Here is a 19,622-nt window from a genome sequence, read left to right as displayed (position 1 = left end):
GAAGCACCACCATGGCAGTTTATCATTCCGCCCCCCCAAAAGAAACTGGGGAATACCAATAGGCCAAAAGAGATCCCCGTTCTACAAAGATTTTTTTTTTTTTCTTTTTTTTTGTATCATTTAAAAACATGTCCTAAGTTTGTGCTAAAAGGAATGGAAAAAGTCGACAGCCCCAATTTGTTCACTCCTAATCCACATGGAGATCGATTTAACCAAAGTAGTTTCTCCGATTTGTGAAACAAGGACAAGAAGAACACTGTAATGAAGGCATTTCCATCCCATCAGTAGTCCTATACGGATGTGCAAACCGTTGCAACGCTGCATATGGCACACTTGCGAATCGATCTGATCGTGTGATTATGGAAGCTATGCCATCATGCCGTTGCATGACCTACCAAGTGCACGATTGATTCCTACAACGAAACAATGTTATCGATATATGCAAGGCTGCAAATTGGCATCCAAGTCATGCAACTAGTAGGGTGCGCAGAATTCTGCGAGGAACCCATGTGTGGCCCCTATAAATGAAACAGCCCTTTGCTTCTTCTTCCTCTTCTTTATGAATTCATGCTCCCCGCACCACATTTATTGCACGTCATTTTTTCCAACTTGATGTATCAAACAAAGTCATTCTTTTGTTATCCCATGTGAAGGAAATAAAGCTGAATGTGCTGAGGTGGCCGAGGGGAGCGGGACAAGGTGGAACGCGGCAAAATGGAAGTCAGAAAAATGGCAAACAGCAGAATAACCAGTCAGTAGAATGATGAGTCAGCAAAAACATTACACATTTTACCCCCTTTTGGACAAAAAGGAGCGCCTAGCCAATGACTGATAGGAAACGGCGCCGCAGCACAGCCACGTACCTACAATGCCATTTGCACAGTCCCACTTAAAAGGGCAGAAACAATTTTTAAAATAATAACAAACGTAGTTACTATAAACGAGGGAAACGTGCGGGGGAAATAAAAAGTTAAACTTCTACACGCACTTCTGCGTATTCACAAGAAAGGAATAAGCGACAAATAGCTTTTCTTAAAAAAAAAAAAAAATTAAAGATGGCAGCTTACACTAATGGATAACCTTAATTAAAAAAAAAGCGAAGGGAACATCATTTGGGTTATTTAAGAAAAAAGATAGATATATATATAAATTATAAATACATTAATTAATAAATACACAACATACTCTGCAACTGTGCTAGGGAATCACGAACGACAGAGCTATTCATGCGTCGACGTTCCTACCCTCATCATTTGTCCTTCTAATTAGAGTGGCGTGCAAATACAAATGATCGGACGAGGCGTATTTCTGAGGGGTGGAGAAACGAAGGGGATGCGGGTGAGGGTAAAAAATAGCGCGGAAAAAAAAGAGGGCGAGAAACTAAACGCTTCTTTCTCTTTTTTCTCAAATTTCTCACCTCATTCGGTAGGCAACCATGTTTTGCAAGTTTGTCGAATGGTGGTATGGCTGAACAGGATATTTTCTGCATCCAAAACGGAGGGGTGAAAAAGACACGTTGTATCTACGGTTCAGGTGTACCACTATATGGCATATGGGATACTACACGCTTCTCATCTTAATGAAGCGCGAAAAATTGAATGTCTCTCCGAAGGGGGGAATTATTCCGCTTAACGCTTAAGACACCTCACCCCCCTTTGCGCTTACCTTGAGAGTCCTATACGAGTAAAATATATAATCGACACACCCCTTTTGCTTCCCATGAAACACGGTGAATGGAACATCACTTAGCGGTAAATTATTTTCCTCGTCTTTCAGGTTATCAATATGATCATATTTGTGGCAGGGCTTTTCTACTCGCTCCTCATCCACACTGTTATATATACTTTCAAAATACAGGGGGTAGTAAAGTATGAAGTCATCGTCATGCTGATCAGTTGGTATTTTTGCTTCCTTCTCGGGATGGCTATGCTCCGCGTCATCCTCGTCGCCCTCCTCATGGTCCATCTCATCAGAATTGATGCTTCCATGTTCCTTCTCCTCAGGAACCACCGCGGGGTTTTCATCGCCTTTATCTTCATTCCTCACCACTTCGCTACCCGACAGTGTATTAGACTTTCTCTCAGAGTGCCCCCAATAAGGAAGACAGTCATTCTTGCCTTCCTTAAATTTGCTCTTCAAATATTCATACGAATTGTAGTTCCTCAAATAGGCATCACTCCCATGTTGAAAAAAGTGACTCGTTAGGTATCCCTCGTCCAGTATTCTTTCATTTTTAAAAAAAGAAAATAGGGACTCCCTCCTCATATTGTCCACCATGGTGTTGTAATGGTCGTATTTTAAATCACTCAGAATATTCTCGTCAAACATTTTTTTAATTTCACTCCCCTTTTCGTAGCTACAGACGTAGAACTGCTTCTTGAACATGAGGTACTGCCCTGAGATGTTTTTCATGTTTATCTTCTTCAAATTTATGTACCTGTTAACTATGTAGTAGTAGAGAAGGCTGTTGGGGGTTATGTTCAGGTCTCCACAGAAAATTACGGCGGGGCTGAGGAAGTCGCGGCGATCCGTTGGGTGGACTCTCCTCCCTTGGGGTGAGCCCTCCCTGATTCTTTTTCTCCCTGTGTCTTCCGCGTTCTTTCCCTTTTCTGCGCGCCCTGGCTTCACCCCCTTCTCGCGCGTCCTCAAATAGTCCAGGCACTTGTTCATCATGGCGACTAAGCGATACGTCATGTAGCACAGCTGGTACAGCTTGACATCCCCCTTACAGGAGTCGAAAATCAGGTGTGTATTCGAAACGATGACAATATCGTCAGCAGATTCGGCGAAGCCAGGGGAGCCACTTATGTGGTTGTCCCCCATCATATGGTGACTACCATCACGATCACCAGTAGTTACATTTCCATCATACCATTCGACCTTCTTCGAAAGTTTATTTTTCAAAGCGACAATTAACCCTACGTGCCATTTCTTCAAAAAGGCAGATTTATCATAAACAATTTCGTCAAAAAATAATAACTTAAAAACGTTGGTATTGTAAAAGATACATATTCCATCTTGGCAAGTTTCTTTTTTCTTTTTTAAAAATAATCCCTCATAGTTGAGCAGCTTCAGTTTCTCCTGCAGTTCGGTGAAATAAGACTCTTCTATTTCTTGTAGGCATATAATGTCTGATAATTTTCTCCTTATATTTTGGAAAATGAATTCTTTCCTGTTCATCCACCTCATCACATGGGAACAGTTGTTCTCGTATTTGTAGTCCACTAAGCTGTCCGCCAAAATGTTAAATGAGAAGATGGAAAATTTTTTAAATTTATATACACATTTCTTTTCCCTCATATCCTTTGCACATTTTATCGATTCCTTGTTGTTAATTTCATCAGAAATGGCATTTTTCTGTTTTGTTAGAACCTCTTTGGGGTTTTCACTCTGGGCACTTCTTTCGTCTTTCGCCCGGTTCATTTTTGAGTAACTTCTCGAACACACATCATCCATGGTGTGCTGGCTTTCATTTACATTGGGGCGGATTGCGCTGTAGTTCTTTGGGCTCCCTGCACTACGGAGTGGGCAGCTATCGACAAGGCCACCTTTCCTAAGGGTGCCCTTATCCCCTTCGCTGCTTCCTACTCCCCTAGTGCGGATGGACGCATTCCCCACCGGTTCATCTGCCCCACTGTTACGCTTCGAACTCATGTGTCGTCTTGTCTTTCCCCCCCTGTGTGCAATTTGGTCTGGGTTGCTTCTTCTCCCTATACATATACCATTTCTCATACATGTACATTTGAAAGCAAGCTGCTCATCTTTTTTCAACCTATTCAGTGCGAAGGTTCTTCTCCATAAGGAAAGGACTGCGCTGTTTTTTGCACAAAACATTAACCTATTGCCGTGATGGTCGTGGTGGTCGCGATTGTCCTTAATTTGGTTATTCCGAATATTGGCGATATTGGCGAGGTTCTTTTTTCCTTTTTAAGTGTAAAGTTGGCTTCTCCCTTTTTTCAAAAGCTTCTCACACACGGGGAAAACACTAATGTGCAGCAAGCAGTGCGATAATTCGTGTAGCAAAAGAATTTTACCACCTTTACTTCGCTTACTACCTGTTCGTCTGCACATTCAGGTGTATACGTACGTACAGGCACAGCATATAATAAATGATGGTTATACCCCCCCATAGGCTACGATTCATTTCGCTGCACTCTCTCCCAAGTTGTCAATTTGTTTGGGCTACTCGGCAAGGCACGTGTCAGAAGAGGTGGTCTAACGAATAGCTGTTGTTCTTCCCTTCACTGAATCCCAGTTTCGGGAAAGTTCGAAAAAATACAAACGATAGTTTCAACACTTGGTCATGAAACAGAATATGCCCGGGTACTAATGCCAAGGGAGCAGAAAAGGGCATGCTGGCACAGGTTCGTTTATCTTTCCCATTAATGACGATGCAGGTAGTCCCTACAAGGATGCTTTACAAAACGGAATTTTTATTTTTTTCAGTTTTTTTTTTCACTTTTTTTTTCGCTAACCTATTGTAAGCTTCAAGCTTTCCTTCTCTACGACGTAAGGACATAGCATTTTCCTCCAAAGCCTTTCCTCCGCAGGTGACTTGCCGAACAGTGCGTATTACACTCTCTAGGCACAGCCGTATATGCACGCAAATGCGCATCGCCCGCGTCATCCGCCTACGCGACAGCGTATTTTTCTCTTCCTCCCCAGGCGTCATCGCGTTCTCCCCATTTATGGAAATATTTTTACCCACATTTGTTTTTTTTAAAATCTCTGCATGTACATAGCTCCAATTTTGTAATTTGGTGGTACATATATATGCACAGCTTTCACTTTTGTTCATCTCCTTCACTTCGGGAAGTGTGCCTCATTTGCTGCGCTTCACTCGCGCGGGGCCCCCCCCCAAACACATTTGCCTTGGCAACCCCGAGCGGGCATACATTTTCCGCGGACTGCTCAACTCGACGCTCTAGGCGAGAAATTTAACTTCTTTTTCGCAAGAAACGGCTAAAGGGGAAAATAAAAAAAAGAAACATATATATGTACATGTATAATAATCCGTAGCTTGTCATTGTGCGCTTTTCTGGCTGCCTCACGTGGGTACCCCTCCACCCCCTCGCCCGAACCTTCCACATAAAGGCTAGATGCCTTCTGTACCGGTTTGCCCGAATAAAATCCAAACTAGTTCTGTTTTAAAGTGTCTCCTGTCGACATCGCCCCCTTTGAGCAGTAATGGAAGGTTAGTTCCCAGGTGCACATAAAGTTGATAAACATCCTCCACCCACGTCTATATTTCGTGTGATGGGCGCGAGTGTGTTTAGCATAGGCCGCTCTCCCAATTGTGTGCATATCGCTGCGCGTTCACGTCTACACGTACGTCCCCCCTAACACCCTGTCTTCTTCACCCATGGTTCCTCTTCCCAACCTTGTTTGCAGACACTGAGTACGAACTGAGAGGCGTACTGGCTGGGCACAGCAAAGGAGTAAGGTGCATGTGTGTCATTAATAACACCCAGATGGACGAATTCAAAGAATGCCAAGTCCGCTTTGATTACATAGTTAGTGCCGACATGACTGGGACAATTATGGTGTGGAAAAGGAAGACTCTCGAGGAGGTCCCTACTGGAGAAGCTCTCCCCGCGGATGAAAACCCATACAGCGATGTAGAAATCTTTCCACTTCATCTGAGTGATAATTACCAACTTTACAAAAAAATAGAAATACACGAAAGGTTCGTCTACGCAATGACACACAGTAAATACGTAGGAATAAGCGAGTTAAAGAAATGCACAGATAACGTAGAGGACCACTTATATGTGTACAGTGGAGGAAGCGACAAAGGTGTGTACCTCTTCAACCTAAATGGCTACATCGAATTAATGCTACAAGGACATAAGAACAGTGTCTCAAGTATTGTCGAATATAGTGAGGATATTTTACTAAGTGCAGACTGGAACGGAGAAGTCATCATGTGGCAGATCGTCAAACTTGGTGACGAATCTGTGGGAGGTGAAAACTTGGAGAATTCCCCCCCCAGCAGCAGCGGCAACCCGGATAAGGAGAAAAACACCCTCTGTGGAAACAAATACACATACAGCATAGTCAGAATTTTAAACAACCACAAATATGCCACGTACGTTAACTGCCTGAACGATTTTATCCTCACCATTTCGCAAAATAATATAGTCAACGTGTGGAATAGTGAAGGAGAAAAAACAGACGAAATTAAAAATATACACAGTGACAGTGTGCGCGATATAGTACTATTTAATGGGAAGAAAAATGCCATTACCTTTTCGAATGATGAAACTATAAATATATATGACTCCAATTTTAATATATTAAAAATGTACAAAGGCCACCAAGGCTTTATCTTCTACGTGTGCGTAAATGAAAAGGAACAGATTATGTACAGCTGCGGTGACGACAAGAGTGTTAAAGTGTGGTGCATCAAAGACATTTACCAGTTAATGGAAAAGTACGACACAGATGGGGCAGCCATCCTAAATAAACTGCCGCTAATAAGCCATGGGACGGACTCTTCCTGCATACAAACTATTTACCTAACGGATACCCTGTGGAGTGTGAAAGTTCTAAGCAATGGGGATCTCGCCTGCGCATGTAATGATAGCTACATTAGGGTGTATACTAGAAAGAAGGACCACAGGCTGAGCGAAGAAGCAACAAACGAGGTACTCCAAATGTGCAGTAAACGCAACAAGAAGGAACAACTCAGTGGAGAAGACAGAAATTCTCCCGGAGGGGAAAACAACGCAGAAAATATAATCAGTATGGAAAATATAAAAAGCGTCGTGGGAAAGGAAGGGGAAGTTAAAATTTTCAAAAATAAAAAAAAATATGAAGCGTACAAATATGAGAACAACGAGTGGGTACTCATAGGCGAAGTAGTAGACGACAGCACATCACAGAAAAAGTTCTACATTGGAGATAACCTGTTCAAGCAGGGCTACTACGATGAAGTTGTTTCCATCGACACAGGTTACGGAAATATAAAGCTACTTCCCTACAATGCAAGTGACAATGTGCACGTTATAGCGGAAATGTTTTGCAAAAGAGAAGGCCTCTCCGCTAGCCAAATAAAACCCATCGTCGATTTTATTAACCAGAATTATGCCTCGAAAGGTGGCACATCCACCTCTTCCACATGCGCCACGAACAGTTGTTTTGCTACTCCTAATGGTAGTACCCCGTATGGTGCGAGAAAATTCAACACCGTTTTGAACGTTTTCACTGTGGAAAAAGCTTCCCTAGATAAAATTTTCCAAAAAATACAAGAATTTAATTCTCTCCAACCAAGTGAAGAAAAGGAGAAAAGTAAACTATCAAATGAACAGGTGAATGCTCTATCAAACATTATTAACCTGTACAGAAAGAATCTAAAAAATGTATACAACTTTAATACGGCTGATATTAACCTGATTATGAGACTTTTCAGTTGGTCCCCCACTCACATATTCCCCGTGATTGACCTCTTTAGGGTTCTCGTTTTAAATAAAAATTGTGATTTTTTATACAATAATAAGTACGCCTTCAATGCCTTTAAGCTGGTTTACGATTGCGTTGCTTATTATATATCCAATTCGTCAGAGTTGAAAGAAAATGAGGAGAACAAACTGGATTCTCTCCTTCTCTGTTGCCTTCGCTTTTATTTGAATATGTTTGGCTTGTCCACTCCAAGATTTTACATGTACAAAAAGTTTCACTTCGTTGCGAAGCAGTTGGCAGAAGTGAAATCCTCCAATTTTAACATCAACACATTGTGTATGAAAATATTTTTCAATTATGTGATAGCATTGAACGAAAATAAGGATCAGACCATGAGAAAATCTGTGTTCGAAGTTCTGCACTCGATTAAGCACAAGATAAATGACATCGAACTACTCTACACCTTTGGCCTCTGTTTCCACACATCCCACGAAATGAACACTAAGGAGACTAACGAAATTGTTAAAAAATATGGCTCCCTTGATTTTATAAAGAACAAACTGAGTTCTCTCCTGCCGCAGAAGAATGAGCAGAATGAGAAGGTGTTCAAAAACGTGGGCTCCATTTTGGAGGACCTCTCGGCGTAGCGCGGGGGGGCGGCCACACCTTCAGCTGCACTGGCAGCACTGATGTTAGGCGCGCGTGCCAAAAAAAAAAAAGGCACTCCCCATTTCGAAGCGCTTTGCAAAATGGCCACCCGTCAGTGCCAATCTGTGTCAGCGACTATTTTGTACATTCTACTCTTTTGTCTTTCGGCTTCGTCACCCTTTTTTTTTTGAACTCGTCCGCTGTGCACACGCATGTGTCATCGCCCACCTTGGCATTTCTCTATCCACCTGTGTAATTTCAGATCCTTTTCCCCTTATCATCTCCAAAAATGAAAGTTCAAACGTACAACTGTTTCCGCACAAACTGCACATTTATTTGTCTCGTTTTCCCCCCCCCCCCAAATAGCCTTTTTTTTATGGCCCCCTCAAATACTTAGCGGCATAAGGCAAGAGTTCGTAGTTTGGCGAACAGATTGGATGGTGCCATTCCACCGTCTACACAAATGGAGAGAGGAATGTACAGCGTGACCAACATTTTTTTTCTCTTCTTTTTCGCTTCTTCCCCGGCAGCGTTGCTAATTTATTCGATACACTATTTCGCCCTTCTTGTTCTTCTTCTCATCCTTTAGAAGCCTGAAAAGGGGAAAAACGATTCGAAGGAGAAATGCATGAAAATGATATTATACAATTGGTACGCCACATGCGTGAAGTGACTTAGTAGGAACGAAGCGGAATGGGGATTTTACGTAATACAAATTTGTGCTTCCGCCACGCTACGTCACTGGGCATTTGTAATGCCCCTTTCGATGCGCATTATGGGCCATTTACTCATATTCCTGGAGGGAGGAAATTCTGAACACAATTTCGTTTAAAAATTTGGCATTTGGCATAAACAGGGAATAATAAATGACGTAAATCCCTGTGTACCGAAAAAGCAAATTATTCATAACAATCAAATCGTTGTAATGAGACGTGTCTGTGTAAATTTGCTCGTAGACATTATTTTTGTAGTCTTCCTCATTCTTATAATAATTAATTTTATGTAAATTTTGGCAAGTTAAGTCCACTTGGTAGTTATACGATAGGTAATTAAAAAAGTCGTATAATCCATAGGAGACGTTATTGGTATATCTGCACACATCAAGATAGATAGTGATATTTATATTTTTCAAGTGGGTAAAATATTTTTCAAAGTCTTGTTTTATTTCTGCTCCTTTTTTTATATCAACTTGTTCTGTTCTTTTATATTTTTCTTTATCAGCATAGCTGTCCACATTTTCATACGTAGCGTACACTGCCTTTCTTTCTTTTATTAAGTTCCTAGCATTTCCTCGCTTTACCTTTACAATTTCTCCTTTTTCCCCCACGTGACTTATGTTGTTTAGCAGAATGACGTACGTGTATTTATTCTCTACAGCTGCTATGTACGTTTTTCTCTTTATAGTGTACTTGTTATAATTTAGGTATGTGCTCATACGTGCCCTCTGCAGGTTGAACACGCTGCATATTCGAAACATTCTTCTTCAGCGGCGGGGGAGGGGGTGGTTTGGGTTCCTCGCATGATCATGGTTAAGCGGCCGTCCTGGACGGGCCCCTGGTTTACCTTCCTTTGTCCTAATTCGCCCTTCTTATGTTTCTCAAAGGGGGTTATCAAATTAGTGGCACCGCATCTACACATGCCTATGCTGAAGTCGCTCTTTACTCTGCTTATTTTATTATTCCCACGAACGCGTGGCGATTCCCCTTTTTTTTATAAACCCGCAAGCGGCTCTTTCCCCCATTCGCCTGCGTCAGAAGAGTGTGACAATCATCGCTATAGCTTTTGCACAGAGTGGAGGAAAATGTACTTGAGCTCGATTCTAGCGGGTCAAAATTGTGCCTCATACCTCCGGCCAAATTTACCCCTTTTTTTTTTTTTTTTTTTCACATGCTGGTATGTGGCAGACCTCTGTGCAAGGCACACTAAATGTAGAGAGACCCCCCATTTTGCCCCTTCCTGAACATGCACATACACGTTTGCTTAAACGGGAGCGTGGAGAAGCGCTATTGAATTATAAAGGGCTCCCTTTTTACCACGTCGCAAAAACATGGCCCTTTTTGACAGAACGGCGCTGCGCGACTAAGTGCTTCTTTCATTTCGTTATATTTCGGACGAAACTCTTGACGCGCTCAAGTGTGAAACGTAGTTGTATATCCCCTTGTTCCATCCGCGACGAGCACTACAGCCGACACCAAGACCGGCGCTACCGTCGCAGCTACTTCTCCATCGCCTGCACGCTCGGCCAACCTCCCTCAGAATCAAGCGGCTTCACAAAATGAGGAAGAGGCACCTCTCCCATTTTGAGCTGCCCAACAACAAGTGGAACTTAGTAAATTTTATATTAAAAAGGAGATACTCTCCATTCTGGCGCTCGTTCGGGGAGGTCTCGCCCCATTTAGCCACACCTCCCTGCAACTCTATTCCTAACACATCGCTACTTCACAAAACGCCTCCTAACACGATGCTTCCCCCCTCCGCAGGTAGACGACAGCCTGCTGTACCGAATCGTCAAAGACGCGGAAGAGAAAGTTTACAAGAAGGTTTTCTCATTCGACCTGGACAACACCCTAATCCTGTCACGCTCCTTCTTCAAGCCAGCGCAAAACGAGCACGACTATATTTTCTACGCAGACGTAATCGATTTTTTAAAAAAAAAGAAAACAGAAAATTACAAAATCATTATTTTCTCCAACCAAAAGGGAGTAAGCACTGGGAAAATAAGCCTTCTAAATTTAGTCAACCGAGTCGATGACGTCATCGACAAATTAGGCATCCCCTTGGAGTGCTACTTGGCACTAAAAAATGACAAGTACAGGAAGCCACGAATTGGCATGTACAACTTTGCCATGCAAAATAATAAAGCCAAAATTGACGAAATCATTTATGTAGGGGATAATGCCAATCGAATTTATGACGAGAATTTCAAGACAAAATTTATTAATCACCTCAAATGTGTGTATTCTCAAAATAAGGTGAACATCAACATAGGCGAGATTGCCAAGAGGTTGAAAAAGGACTACACAGATACCGATTTGAAGTTTGCCCTGAATATAAATGCCACATTTTACACCCCCGAGGAGCTCTTCCTGAACATAAAAAATAATCTGTCAGCAGAGTTTTCCTTCAACCCGTCTAGCTTGCTCAAAAATGTAGATAACAGACCAAATGAACCGGACGCTCATAGTGACTTTCGCCGCTTGATTCGACCGGATCTGCAGCTGCGGAGGGAACGAAATGAAGCCGTCGCGCCACAGAATGAAGCCTCCCATGCAGAAAATGATCTGCAACACTCGCCGCCGCCGGGTGAACAATATTTGGTGCTGCTAGTTGGCCCCCCAGGGTGCGGAAAAACCTCCGTCTGCAAAAACTACTTCGCAGATTTTGTTAACATAAATTTAGAGGAACTGAAAACAAAAAATAAACGCATAGATATGATCAGACAAACCATTATAACCGGGAAAAATGTCGTAATGGACAACGCAAATATGTACGTAAAAAACAGGCTAATTTACATCGCCAAGGCGAAAGAAATAAATGCCAACTTAAAGGTTAGCGCCATTTTCTTTCATTACTCCAAAGAGCTGGTTTTTCACTTAAACAACTTCAAACTGATTACTGATGAGGAAAATCTAATGCACGAAGTTCCTACAATTGCCATTCACTCCTTTTATAAATATGTGGAAGTGCCCTCCGAAAGTGAAAACTTGGACCGAGTCGTAACTCTACATGATGAGCACTTTGTGCCATCCGATTTGCAGAACGAGGAGCGCCGAAAGTTATTTTTTTCGTACTTGTCCTAACTATCTGGGGGGTAATCACGGAGGAAAGGGCCCGGCGCGCATTATGCGTGGGGTGTACCGCTTCTCCATCGCCTCCTCGAATTGCGATCCGTCGTGTTGCGGCCCCTCCAGCTTCCATCCCTCCATTTGCGGTCCCTCCAGATTGTTCATTTTTTCTTTAGCACACTTTTGGCAAATTTGCTAACCACGAAGTTTAAGTTCTGACTGCTGCTGTTACTGCCCTTCCCATCCATTGCCTGCACCGGATTTCTCAAGTGGTCGATCAGCAGGTTGATGAATTTATCCTCCGTCATACCTAAAAAGGGAGGGTACATGGAAGCGAAGAGATGGCAACTCCCTCACGCGATGACTCTGACGTGTGGCAACTCCCTCACGTGACGACTCTAACGTGTGGCAACTCCCTTACGTGATGACTCTAACGTGTGGCAACTCCCTCACACGGTGACTCTAACGTGTGGAAACTCCCTCACACGGTCACTGTACCACATGGGCACTGCCTCAGAACTCACCCAAGCTGTCCACGATGACCCGCCCCCCGTGAAATATGACGAACGTCACGGGCAGGAAAAACGTCGGCACGTCTTCGTAGGCCTCCCGCCCGGCTTTCATATCAACCGACTTTTTAAAAAGCGTACACAACTTGTAACCGAAATGCAGGGAAGCCTCCGTTGCGCCATTTCCAACTTTCTGCAGTGATTCGTAGTACCTAAATAGGTACACATCCATTCCGCTAATTAAGTAGTAACATGACAAAGCGATTAAATAAATGAGCGTGCGGTTAATCAAATTTTTTATCATCTGCGTGCACTCGTATGTCGGTACACACTGAACTATTCTTTCGTTAAAATGGACGCATAACTGGTCGAAAAGGGAAAAAACGTCAGGTGTACCCAGGGCGCTATAATTATTTTTAAAGTACCAAACAGATTTCTTCTCAAATGGCTCAAAACATTCGTAAATACACGAATTGACAACATTGTTCAATTCACATAATCCTTTTTCTAATTCGATTAAATCGAAATAATTTTCTTTCTTTCTGTTTTCCTTCTCCTTAATGAAAAAGGGCGTAATTTCGTAATTGCCGTCATCATCACTAATGTTATACGAATCGTTTAAGTGAAACGAGTTAAGTTTCGCATCACTGAAGAGGCTAATTTGGAAAGTCGCCACGTTCTTTTCAGCGCACTTGCTCGTTTGTTCGGTCCCATTTGGACAGGAGCCACTTGGCTGATCTTCTTCACATGATATACCACTTTGCTCCGTGTGATATTTCCTTTCAGACGACATGCTCACTTCTGCGTGTTTTTTTTTCGTCTTTTCTTTTTTCCTTCCGTGATTTCCCCACTCGATAAAATCGTCATTTAGGCCATCATCAGGGGATAGCACGACATCTTCGAAATAATTATTTAAATGGTCTTGTGAGTTGAAAAAATCCTCAACGGATTCGTCAAAGGAGAGGGTGATTAAATCCTTCCCTGGGGAGTCACTCATTGGAGGGTAGTTCCCCACCCTGGGGTCATCATCCTGTAGCGCTCCCGAACTGTCCGCAAAAGGGTTTACGTCACCCGCCGCTTCACTCGGCGTTCCCTCCCCATAACGGAAGCTCCTCACCTGGTAAGTATCCATTTTTATCTTCACAATTTTTATCTTCAGTTTGGCCAAAGAACAAATTAAGTATCGCAGAAGCTGTCTGCTAATAAGGAAAAGCTCCAAATTATATTTCAGCTTCTGGGGAACATAATCGATGGTTACAATTTTACTTTTTGTATCCATTTCGATGAGCACATTAACATTCTGCTTTAAGTTATTCAAATTGTTACTCAGGAGGAGGAGTGAATTGTTGCAAGATACGATGATTTTTCGAAAAATGTGTGGATAATAAACGTGCGTAAAAAGTTCTTTAAAAAATGCCTGTACATAATTTTTAATATCGAAAATGGTCGGAAAGCTGTAATAATTTTCGTACTCCATGGCACTTCTTATGTTTCCTTTCTGGAATAGAAGTTCCACTAGGTTGATAAGTTTGTTCATGGAAGTGAAAGTTATTTCTTCATATTCTCTGCTGAACAGATTTAAAAGGACATCTTTTTTTCCGTGTCCCTTCATATCGACTTTGCTCCGAACAATGTGCACAAATTCTCCTATTAAATTTAGGACAAATAGCATGTCTTCCTTCCTCACCAGTTGGTTTATTTTGCTTCTTATTAGTAAGTTAACGTAGGGCAGGTAAAATTCTGTGTACACATGTACCGTGTTGCATTTGTCTGTGTCCTCATCCCATGCATTGAAATCACTGTTGTTATTGTCACCCGTTTTTTTTTCCCATTTCCATTTTTCCATCCGAATTTTCTCTTCCATGTAGTAATTCTCCTTAATAATTTCATTCAAGTAGTTCATCTGATCAATGCCATTTTTACAATTCTGCAGAATTGTGTATAAATTTGTTTTTCCATTTTTCTCCCCATTTTTTATTTTCAAAATGTGTGCATTGGCTTCCTCAATTTTGTTGTTTATTATTTTTTTTAAACACTCCTTTTCGGCATCTACATTTTTAAACGCATTTAAACAATGCTTTACTTTCCTCTCGTAATTCTCGTCCTTAAAAAAATCGGCCGATAAATACTGCACGAGGACACTTATTATGCCATCCTCATACGCCTTGATCTTTTTTGCCTTTAGCGCTACGATGGATATATTTTGCAAACTATGCTGGGAAATGAACCGTTTTATACTGCTTATCCGTTTTAAATAACTCTCCAGGGCATGAAAGTCGGCGATGGTCAGTATATTGGGGTACTTCCTGTCCTCGCCACTCCTATGGAGGGTACTTTGACGCAGGTCATGTACATCGAATGGTTCTCTTTTGGAGACACTCAGGGGGATTACATCCGTTGGAAAGAGCCCCCAAAAAATGTTGTCCCCTTCCATTTCATCACACAGTTTTTTTACCTCCACCTGGACAACTTGGTATAATTTTAAAACTTTCTCAATTTCGATTAAACACCTTTTCTCGATAATTAAAGACAGAACTTTGTTCTTTTTCTCCCTGAGCGATTCGTAACTTGCTTTATATTTCCTAGATATATCCTCTAAATGGTCAGAGTTCCATTTTTTTAATTTCCTCGCATTGCTCATTTGGTCAATATATTTGTAAAAGTACTCATACTTCTCCTTAGCTATATCGTTGATAAAATTGTTTAGTGTGTTTATTTTGTTATTTACAAAATCGATGGTGTCGTTTATTTTTTTTTCACTGGAGACATCTTTTAGGATGTCTTTCAATTCCAGTTGGAAAATCTCGTTGATGACCTCGTTCGTTTTCTTATGCCCTTCTTCTCTGCTGTCCAGGGATTCCCCCTTTGGGGCGTGGGGCACGCTTCCCTGCTTCCCCTTCCCCAGCAGCATATATGTGTAACTTGCTTAACGTGCTCATCCGTTCTCGTTCCTTGGCTCCCTTCCCCTTTTTACCCAAGCCTGCTGGTATTCTTCTTCCTGCTTCTCCTTTTTAATTACTTCCCCTTTGGTAATTTTTCGCGGAGGGAACAACTTGGGGTCCAAAAACAGTGCTACTTATTTTGCGCAAACTCAGCCGTGGAAGAATCGAACACAAGTTTTTCTGTAACGCGCCGTGCTGTTGATTCATGCGAAGACAAGTTACACTGAAGAGGCTGCGATCGAGGCGAGACCAGTTCGTTTAAAAATAACACACATGGGAAAGTTCGCGAGTGCGTCATGGCCTATTCGCCTTATGTATACAATATACGGATGAATCACCACGCGCACGCGTGTTATAGCCTTTTTTGTGGGCTAGCACCCCACCGGGGGGATTCTCAAAACGGAAAAAGAAATAAAACAAAAAAGGGTAAAAATCGTGAAGAAGTTGCCACGAAGGGCAAATTCTTTTCCTATAAAGAGAAAAAAAAAAAAACTGCTCCACCGGGAGCATTCACCTATCGATGCATGGGTAGCAGGAGAATTTCTTCCCAGGCTGTGCCTTCCCCCCTTCGCCTAAGAAGTCAGCAATAAGCTATAGAAGCCCATTCTGTTGTACTGATCATGTACCAAGTAGAAGCTCCATATAGCAGTTTCTTACATTTGCATGTATATAGGATTGCGCCAATGGCGGCATATATGGATCCGTTTGACTGGCGCACAAAACTGATGACTCACCCTCGGGTCACTCCGCCAAACGCACCGCAAAAAACAAATCCTTCTTCCAATGTGAAAGGTGCCTACGCATCGAACCATTCTTCCCCCCATATTTCATTTCTTCCCACAGAAAGTAAGCTGAATTAAATAGCGCACAATTTTGGTACAGGTGAAAGGTGACTCTTCTTTTCCCTCCAAAAGAATTACCTTCACTGAACTGCCGCGAAGCGTGTAAATCGTTGGTGAGGACAAAGTCACCATGCGTAGCCACGTAGAAGCACATATTCTCGTACGCCATGAGGTAATAAACATCCATGACATAATTTAATAAAATAAAAATGCTGTTGATTTCTCTTCTACGTTTTATCTGTTCACCTGTATAGTAGTACATTAACAACCTTTTTAATGCTTTGAAGAAGCGATTACATAATAGCTGGAGTAAGATGTGAGAAGAATTGCTCCCTTTGCCATCCCTCCTCGGGGGGATGTTTTCAATGAAGTACTTTAGCAGCCTGTGTGAAAAGGGAAAGTGCAAAATGGACCTCCCCCCGCGCAGCTTATTTTTAGTGTTTGCATCGGCTACTGGCACGAAGTGGATGCTGTTCCCCCGGAGTGCTTCTGAGTTGGCATCATCCGCGTCTATGTCTGCTTCTTCGGCTTCTTCCGCTTCTTCTTCCTCCTCTGCTGCTCCTATCGCTACCGCCCGTCCATGGCCAATGCGCCCGCGCCGGTGAAGCGGCTTAAAATTTAGCACAAGCGCGAAGGTCACGTCAGGGTATACGTAAGTAGCCCCGCTGTAGTACGAACACATGCTTGACTGGATCATATAGTTTCTAAAATATCCCCAGTCGGATTTGATACTATTTATAATGGTGAACGGTTGCATATGCATATGCATGTCCATGTGGTTAAGGATATCCTTTAATATTTTTCTGTTCCTTCGATACTTCCTATCGAGTGCCGGTAGCAATTCTTCTGTATGTTTATGCCTCTCTGGTTTTATTCTGCCCGAATCAACGTAATGGGAAGTTATCGTCCCCTTTTGCTTCCTACTTTCAAACAGATCGACCAGTGAGTTAATTATAACTCCACGAGTGAAGTAGCAGATGTGACTTCCCCCTATCTTACCCCGCCTGTAAAAATCGTAGCTTCTTTTCCTTAGCTTGTAATGGATAACAGCGTAAAAAAGGTACTTGACGAGGGAAGATATTTTATGCTCCCGTAGGGGTCGAAAGGGAGTACCCTGATAATTCATCTTTAGCAAATTAATAAAAACATACACACATGACGGGACACAAATGTTGTAATGGGAGAGGTTCTTCCCCTTTCGAATCACTTCAATCTGTTTTACGTAGACAAATTTGTATATATTCAGCTTGTTGACCTTCACGCAGTTTTGTTTTTCCTTCCCTTGAGGGCCATAAAAATGGTAGAAGCAAAACTTAATAAACAAAAAACAAATGTCGAAATTTTCCTTCACCAAATTTTTTACATAGGCTCGATTTTGGTTTCTGTAAATGTATTCGTCATAGAACGTTTTAAAAAAGTTTGCTACCTCCCGTCTTTCTGCCAAGAGAAAGGAAAGATCCGTCGTCCCTCCGATTTGCTTGTTTTCCCTCCCATAAGTACAATCACACAAATGATGATCATTCCTTTCTGCATGTTTGGCACCCCCGATGTTATTTTGAACCTCCTGTTGCTTCCTCCCACTATTGAGCTTAGGTTCCTTCTTGTGACTATCCCGCATGAGTTTTAATTTCTTTTTCGAAAGATATTTAAAAATTACGTCACTTTTTTGGTGGCATTTTCTGCTTCTTCTTTTTGCCCTTCTTTTACAAACTTTCCAATTTTCAATGACACATTTTTTTAAAAGGTGGTAGATATCTTCTTGGGGGAGGGTAGCCCCGCAGCTGCCACCTCGATGTGTGTTCCATTTACTGCGATTAGTACTACTCCTAAAAGCAAAATTGAAGATCTCCAGATTGTGACTCAAGTTAAAGTATATGTGGAACCTTTTGCTGAGCTTCTCAAAATCGAAGGCTCGGCTAGCCACAAAAAGGACGTCCTTCCTATCATAGTTATTCATATCTTTTATAATGCTTAAATAGTCAAACGTGTTCATAATATGTTCCTCATTTATCGTGATGAATAAATTTTTTTTCTTCCTAAAAAGGGATTTACTCGGGTTGGAGTTTCCCCTTTTAAATGTACACTTGGTTGTGTTCAAAGCTCCGTAGAGAAATGCACTATCACTGGGATCTTCCTTTCCTTCTGCGCTGACATCAATATTGATTGTTTTTCCTCCCCTCCTTCTGTTCCTTTTCCCCATTAGAATTCTATACATGCGCACAGTAGACTTCACCAAAAGGAATGACCTCCTCAAATTGATGAAATAACTTATGTACTTTGTTTCCTTAATTCGTAGAAGCGCTCCTTCTGCGATGTTGATGATGATGCTGGACTGGGCTGCGTCCTTCTTGGGACAGCTCGGGGGCCAGTTCGTTAGCCATTTCGTTCGCCGCTTTGTGAGCTCCGGCAGGTACACCCCATTTGCGCTTCTCCCCTCTTTTCCGATTCTCCCCTCTTTACGGCTTCTTTCCCCGCATGTGCACGGACTGGCGCCGTCCGGTGTCCCACTTGCTGCGTCTCTCCCCAGACCCAGATAGTCACCCATGTCGCAGTATCCCCTTATTTTTCGAAACAAATCATCGCCGTACTCACAGAAGTTTATCTGCAGGTAGTCAAAGTGGTCAGTCCTTAAGCCTTCCCCTAAACCGAACTCGTAATTAATAAACTGCAAGTCATCCCGAGTTAAAAAAATAGAAGCTTGGCATATATCCGTGTCTAAAAAATTTTTTTTAAACGTTTTTCTCATCACATCGTAATTTCTATTTGTAAGTTTGGAGAAAATAATGGGGACGTAGGACAGAAGTTCCAACCTGTTGTAATTCCACACGATTTGTTTGTTCCTCCGCGGGGAGGTGGGGTTGCAGTCTCCACCGCCACTACCTCCGCCGCTACCACCAGCACTACCACCGCCGCTCCCATCAGTGCGCCCCGATTTAAAGCTCTCCACGCAGCTTATACAATTCAAGAAAGTGGTCTTTCCGCTATCCTTATCCCCACATAGTAGTATGTCCATGAACCTAACGTCATTCACAATGTTCGTAGTTACCCTCTTCTCGCGGCTCTCCCCTCTTCCTTCCCTTTTATTGCCCCTCTTGCTTCTTCCCCGAGGGGAAAATATATTCAGTTGGCGAAGTACTCCCCCTTTTTTGTCGCACACCTTTAGTACGTTACTATCTATATCTAAAAAGTCCTCGTCATACTTTTCGTCATTTTTATAAGTATATATTTCCTCATGATAATTTCCTTCCCGCTTCCTCCTTTTTGTGTTCATTTAGAGAAACCAAGTGTATGAATCTGTTGGTACCATCGACTTGGTTACCGCAGTTGTGTGCTAGAGCGATGTCAACGTGAGTGGGTTTCTCTATCGGATGTGAACGCGCAGTGTATGGCTCATCCTAACTCTAGCCCCTTTCAGCATTAGGGGAGTGGAAAAAAAGATCACTTGGAAGTGGTGATTGTTTTTTTATTTTACATATCCGTGTGGAGTGATACTAT

At 42.3% G+C, this 19,622-nt stretch overlaps 6 protein-coding genes across 6 annotated transcripts; 2 read left to right on the top strand and 4 right to left on the bottom strand.

Annotated features, from left to right (window-relative positions):
- Nucleotides 1-1,224: 1,224 nt before the first annotated feature.
- Nucleotides 1,225-3,654, bottom strand: C922_01123 (hypothetical protein; the record flags this gene model as incomplete). Its single annotated transcript, XM_008816731.1, has 3 exons — nucleotides 1,225-1,308; nucleotides 1,418-1,483; nucleotides 1,666-3,654. The coding sequence occupies 3 exons, from the start codon at nucleotides 3,652-3,654 to the stop codon at nucleotides 1,225-1,227; spliced, it is 2,139 nt and encodes a 712-aa protein (XP_008814953.1).
- A 1,533-nt stretch (nucleotides 3,655-5,187) lies between these two features.
- Nucleotides 5,188-8,048, top strand: C922_01122 (hypothetical protein; the record flags this gene model as incomplete). Its single annotated transcript, XM_008816730.1, has 2 exons — nucleotides 5,188-5,194; nucleotides 5,392-8,048. The coding sequence occupies 2 exons, from the start codon at nucleotides 5,188-5,190 to the stop codon at nucleotides 8,046-8,048; spliced, it is 2,664 nt and encodes an 887-aa protein (XP_008814952.1).
- A 785-nt stretch (nucleotides 8,049-8,833) lies between these two features.
- On the bottom strand, nucleotides 8,834-9,526 carry C922_01121 (hypothetical protein; the record flags this gene model as incomplete). The annotated part of the gene is made up of 1 exon (XM_008816729.1): nucleotides 8,834-9,526. The coding sequence occupies one exon, from the start codon at nucleotides 9,524-9,526 to the stop codon at nucleotides 8,834-8,836; it is 693 nt and encodes a 230-aa protein (XP_008814951.1).
- Nucleotides 9,527-10,324: 798 nt separating this feature from the next.
- Nucleotides 10,325-11,849, top strand: C922_01120 (bifunctional polynucleotide phosphatase/kinase; the record flags this gene model as incomplete). Its single annotated transcript, XM_008816728.1, has 2 exons — nucleotides 10,325-10,378; nucleotides 10,530-11,849. The coding sequence occupies 2 exons, from the start codon at nucleotides 10,325-10,327 to the stop codon at nucleotides 11,847-11,849; spliced, it is 1,374 nt and encodes a 457-aa protein (XP_008814950.1).
- A 146-nt stretch (nucleotides 11,850-11,995) lies between these two features.
- Nucleotides 11,996-15,254, bottom strand: C922_01119 (hypothetical protein; the record flags this gene model as incomplete). The annotated part of the gene is made up of 2 exons (XM_008816727.1): nucleotides 11,996-12,144; nucleotides 12,359-15,254. The coding sequence occupies 2 exons, from the start codon at nucleotides 15,252-15,254 to the stop codon at nucleotides 11,996-11,998; spliced, it is 3,045 nt and encodes a 1,014-aa protein (XP_008814949.1).
- Nucleotides 15,255-16,026: 772 nt separating this feature from the next.
- Nucleotides 16,027-19,398, bottom strand: C922_01118 (hypothetical protein; the record flags this gene model as incomplete). Its single annotated transcript, XM_008816726.1, has 1 exon — nucleotides 16,027-19,398. The coding sequence occupies one exon, from the start codon at nucleotides 19,396-19,398 to the stop codon at nucleotides 16,027-16,029; it is 3,372 nt and encodes a 1,123-aa protein (XP_008814948.1).
- Between the last annotated feature and the right edge of the window lie 224 nt (nucleotides 19,399-19,622).

The sequence above is a fragment of the Plasmodium inui genome (genome assembly GCF_000524495.1).
Source record: "Plasmodium inui San Antonio 1 unplaced genomic scaffold supercont1.3, whole genome shotgun sequence".
Classification (NCBI taxonomy): Eukaryota; Apicomplexa; class Aconoidasida; order Haemosporida; family Plasmodiidae; genus Plasmodium; species Plasmodium inui.
This window is presented reverse-complemented; position numbering and strand designations above follow the sequence as displayed.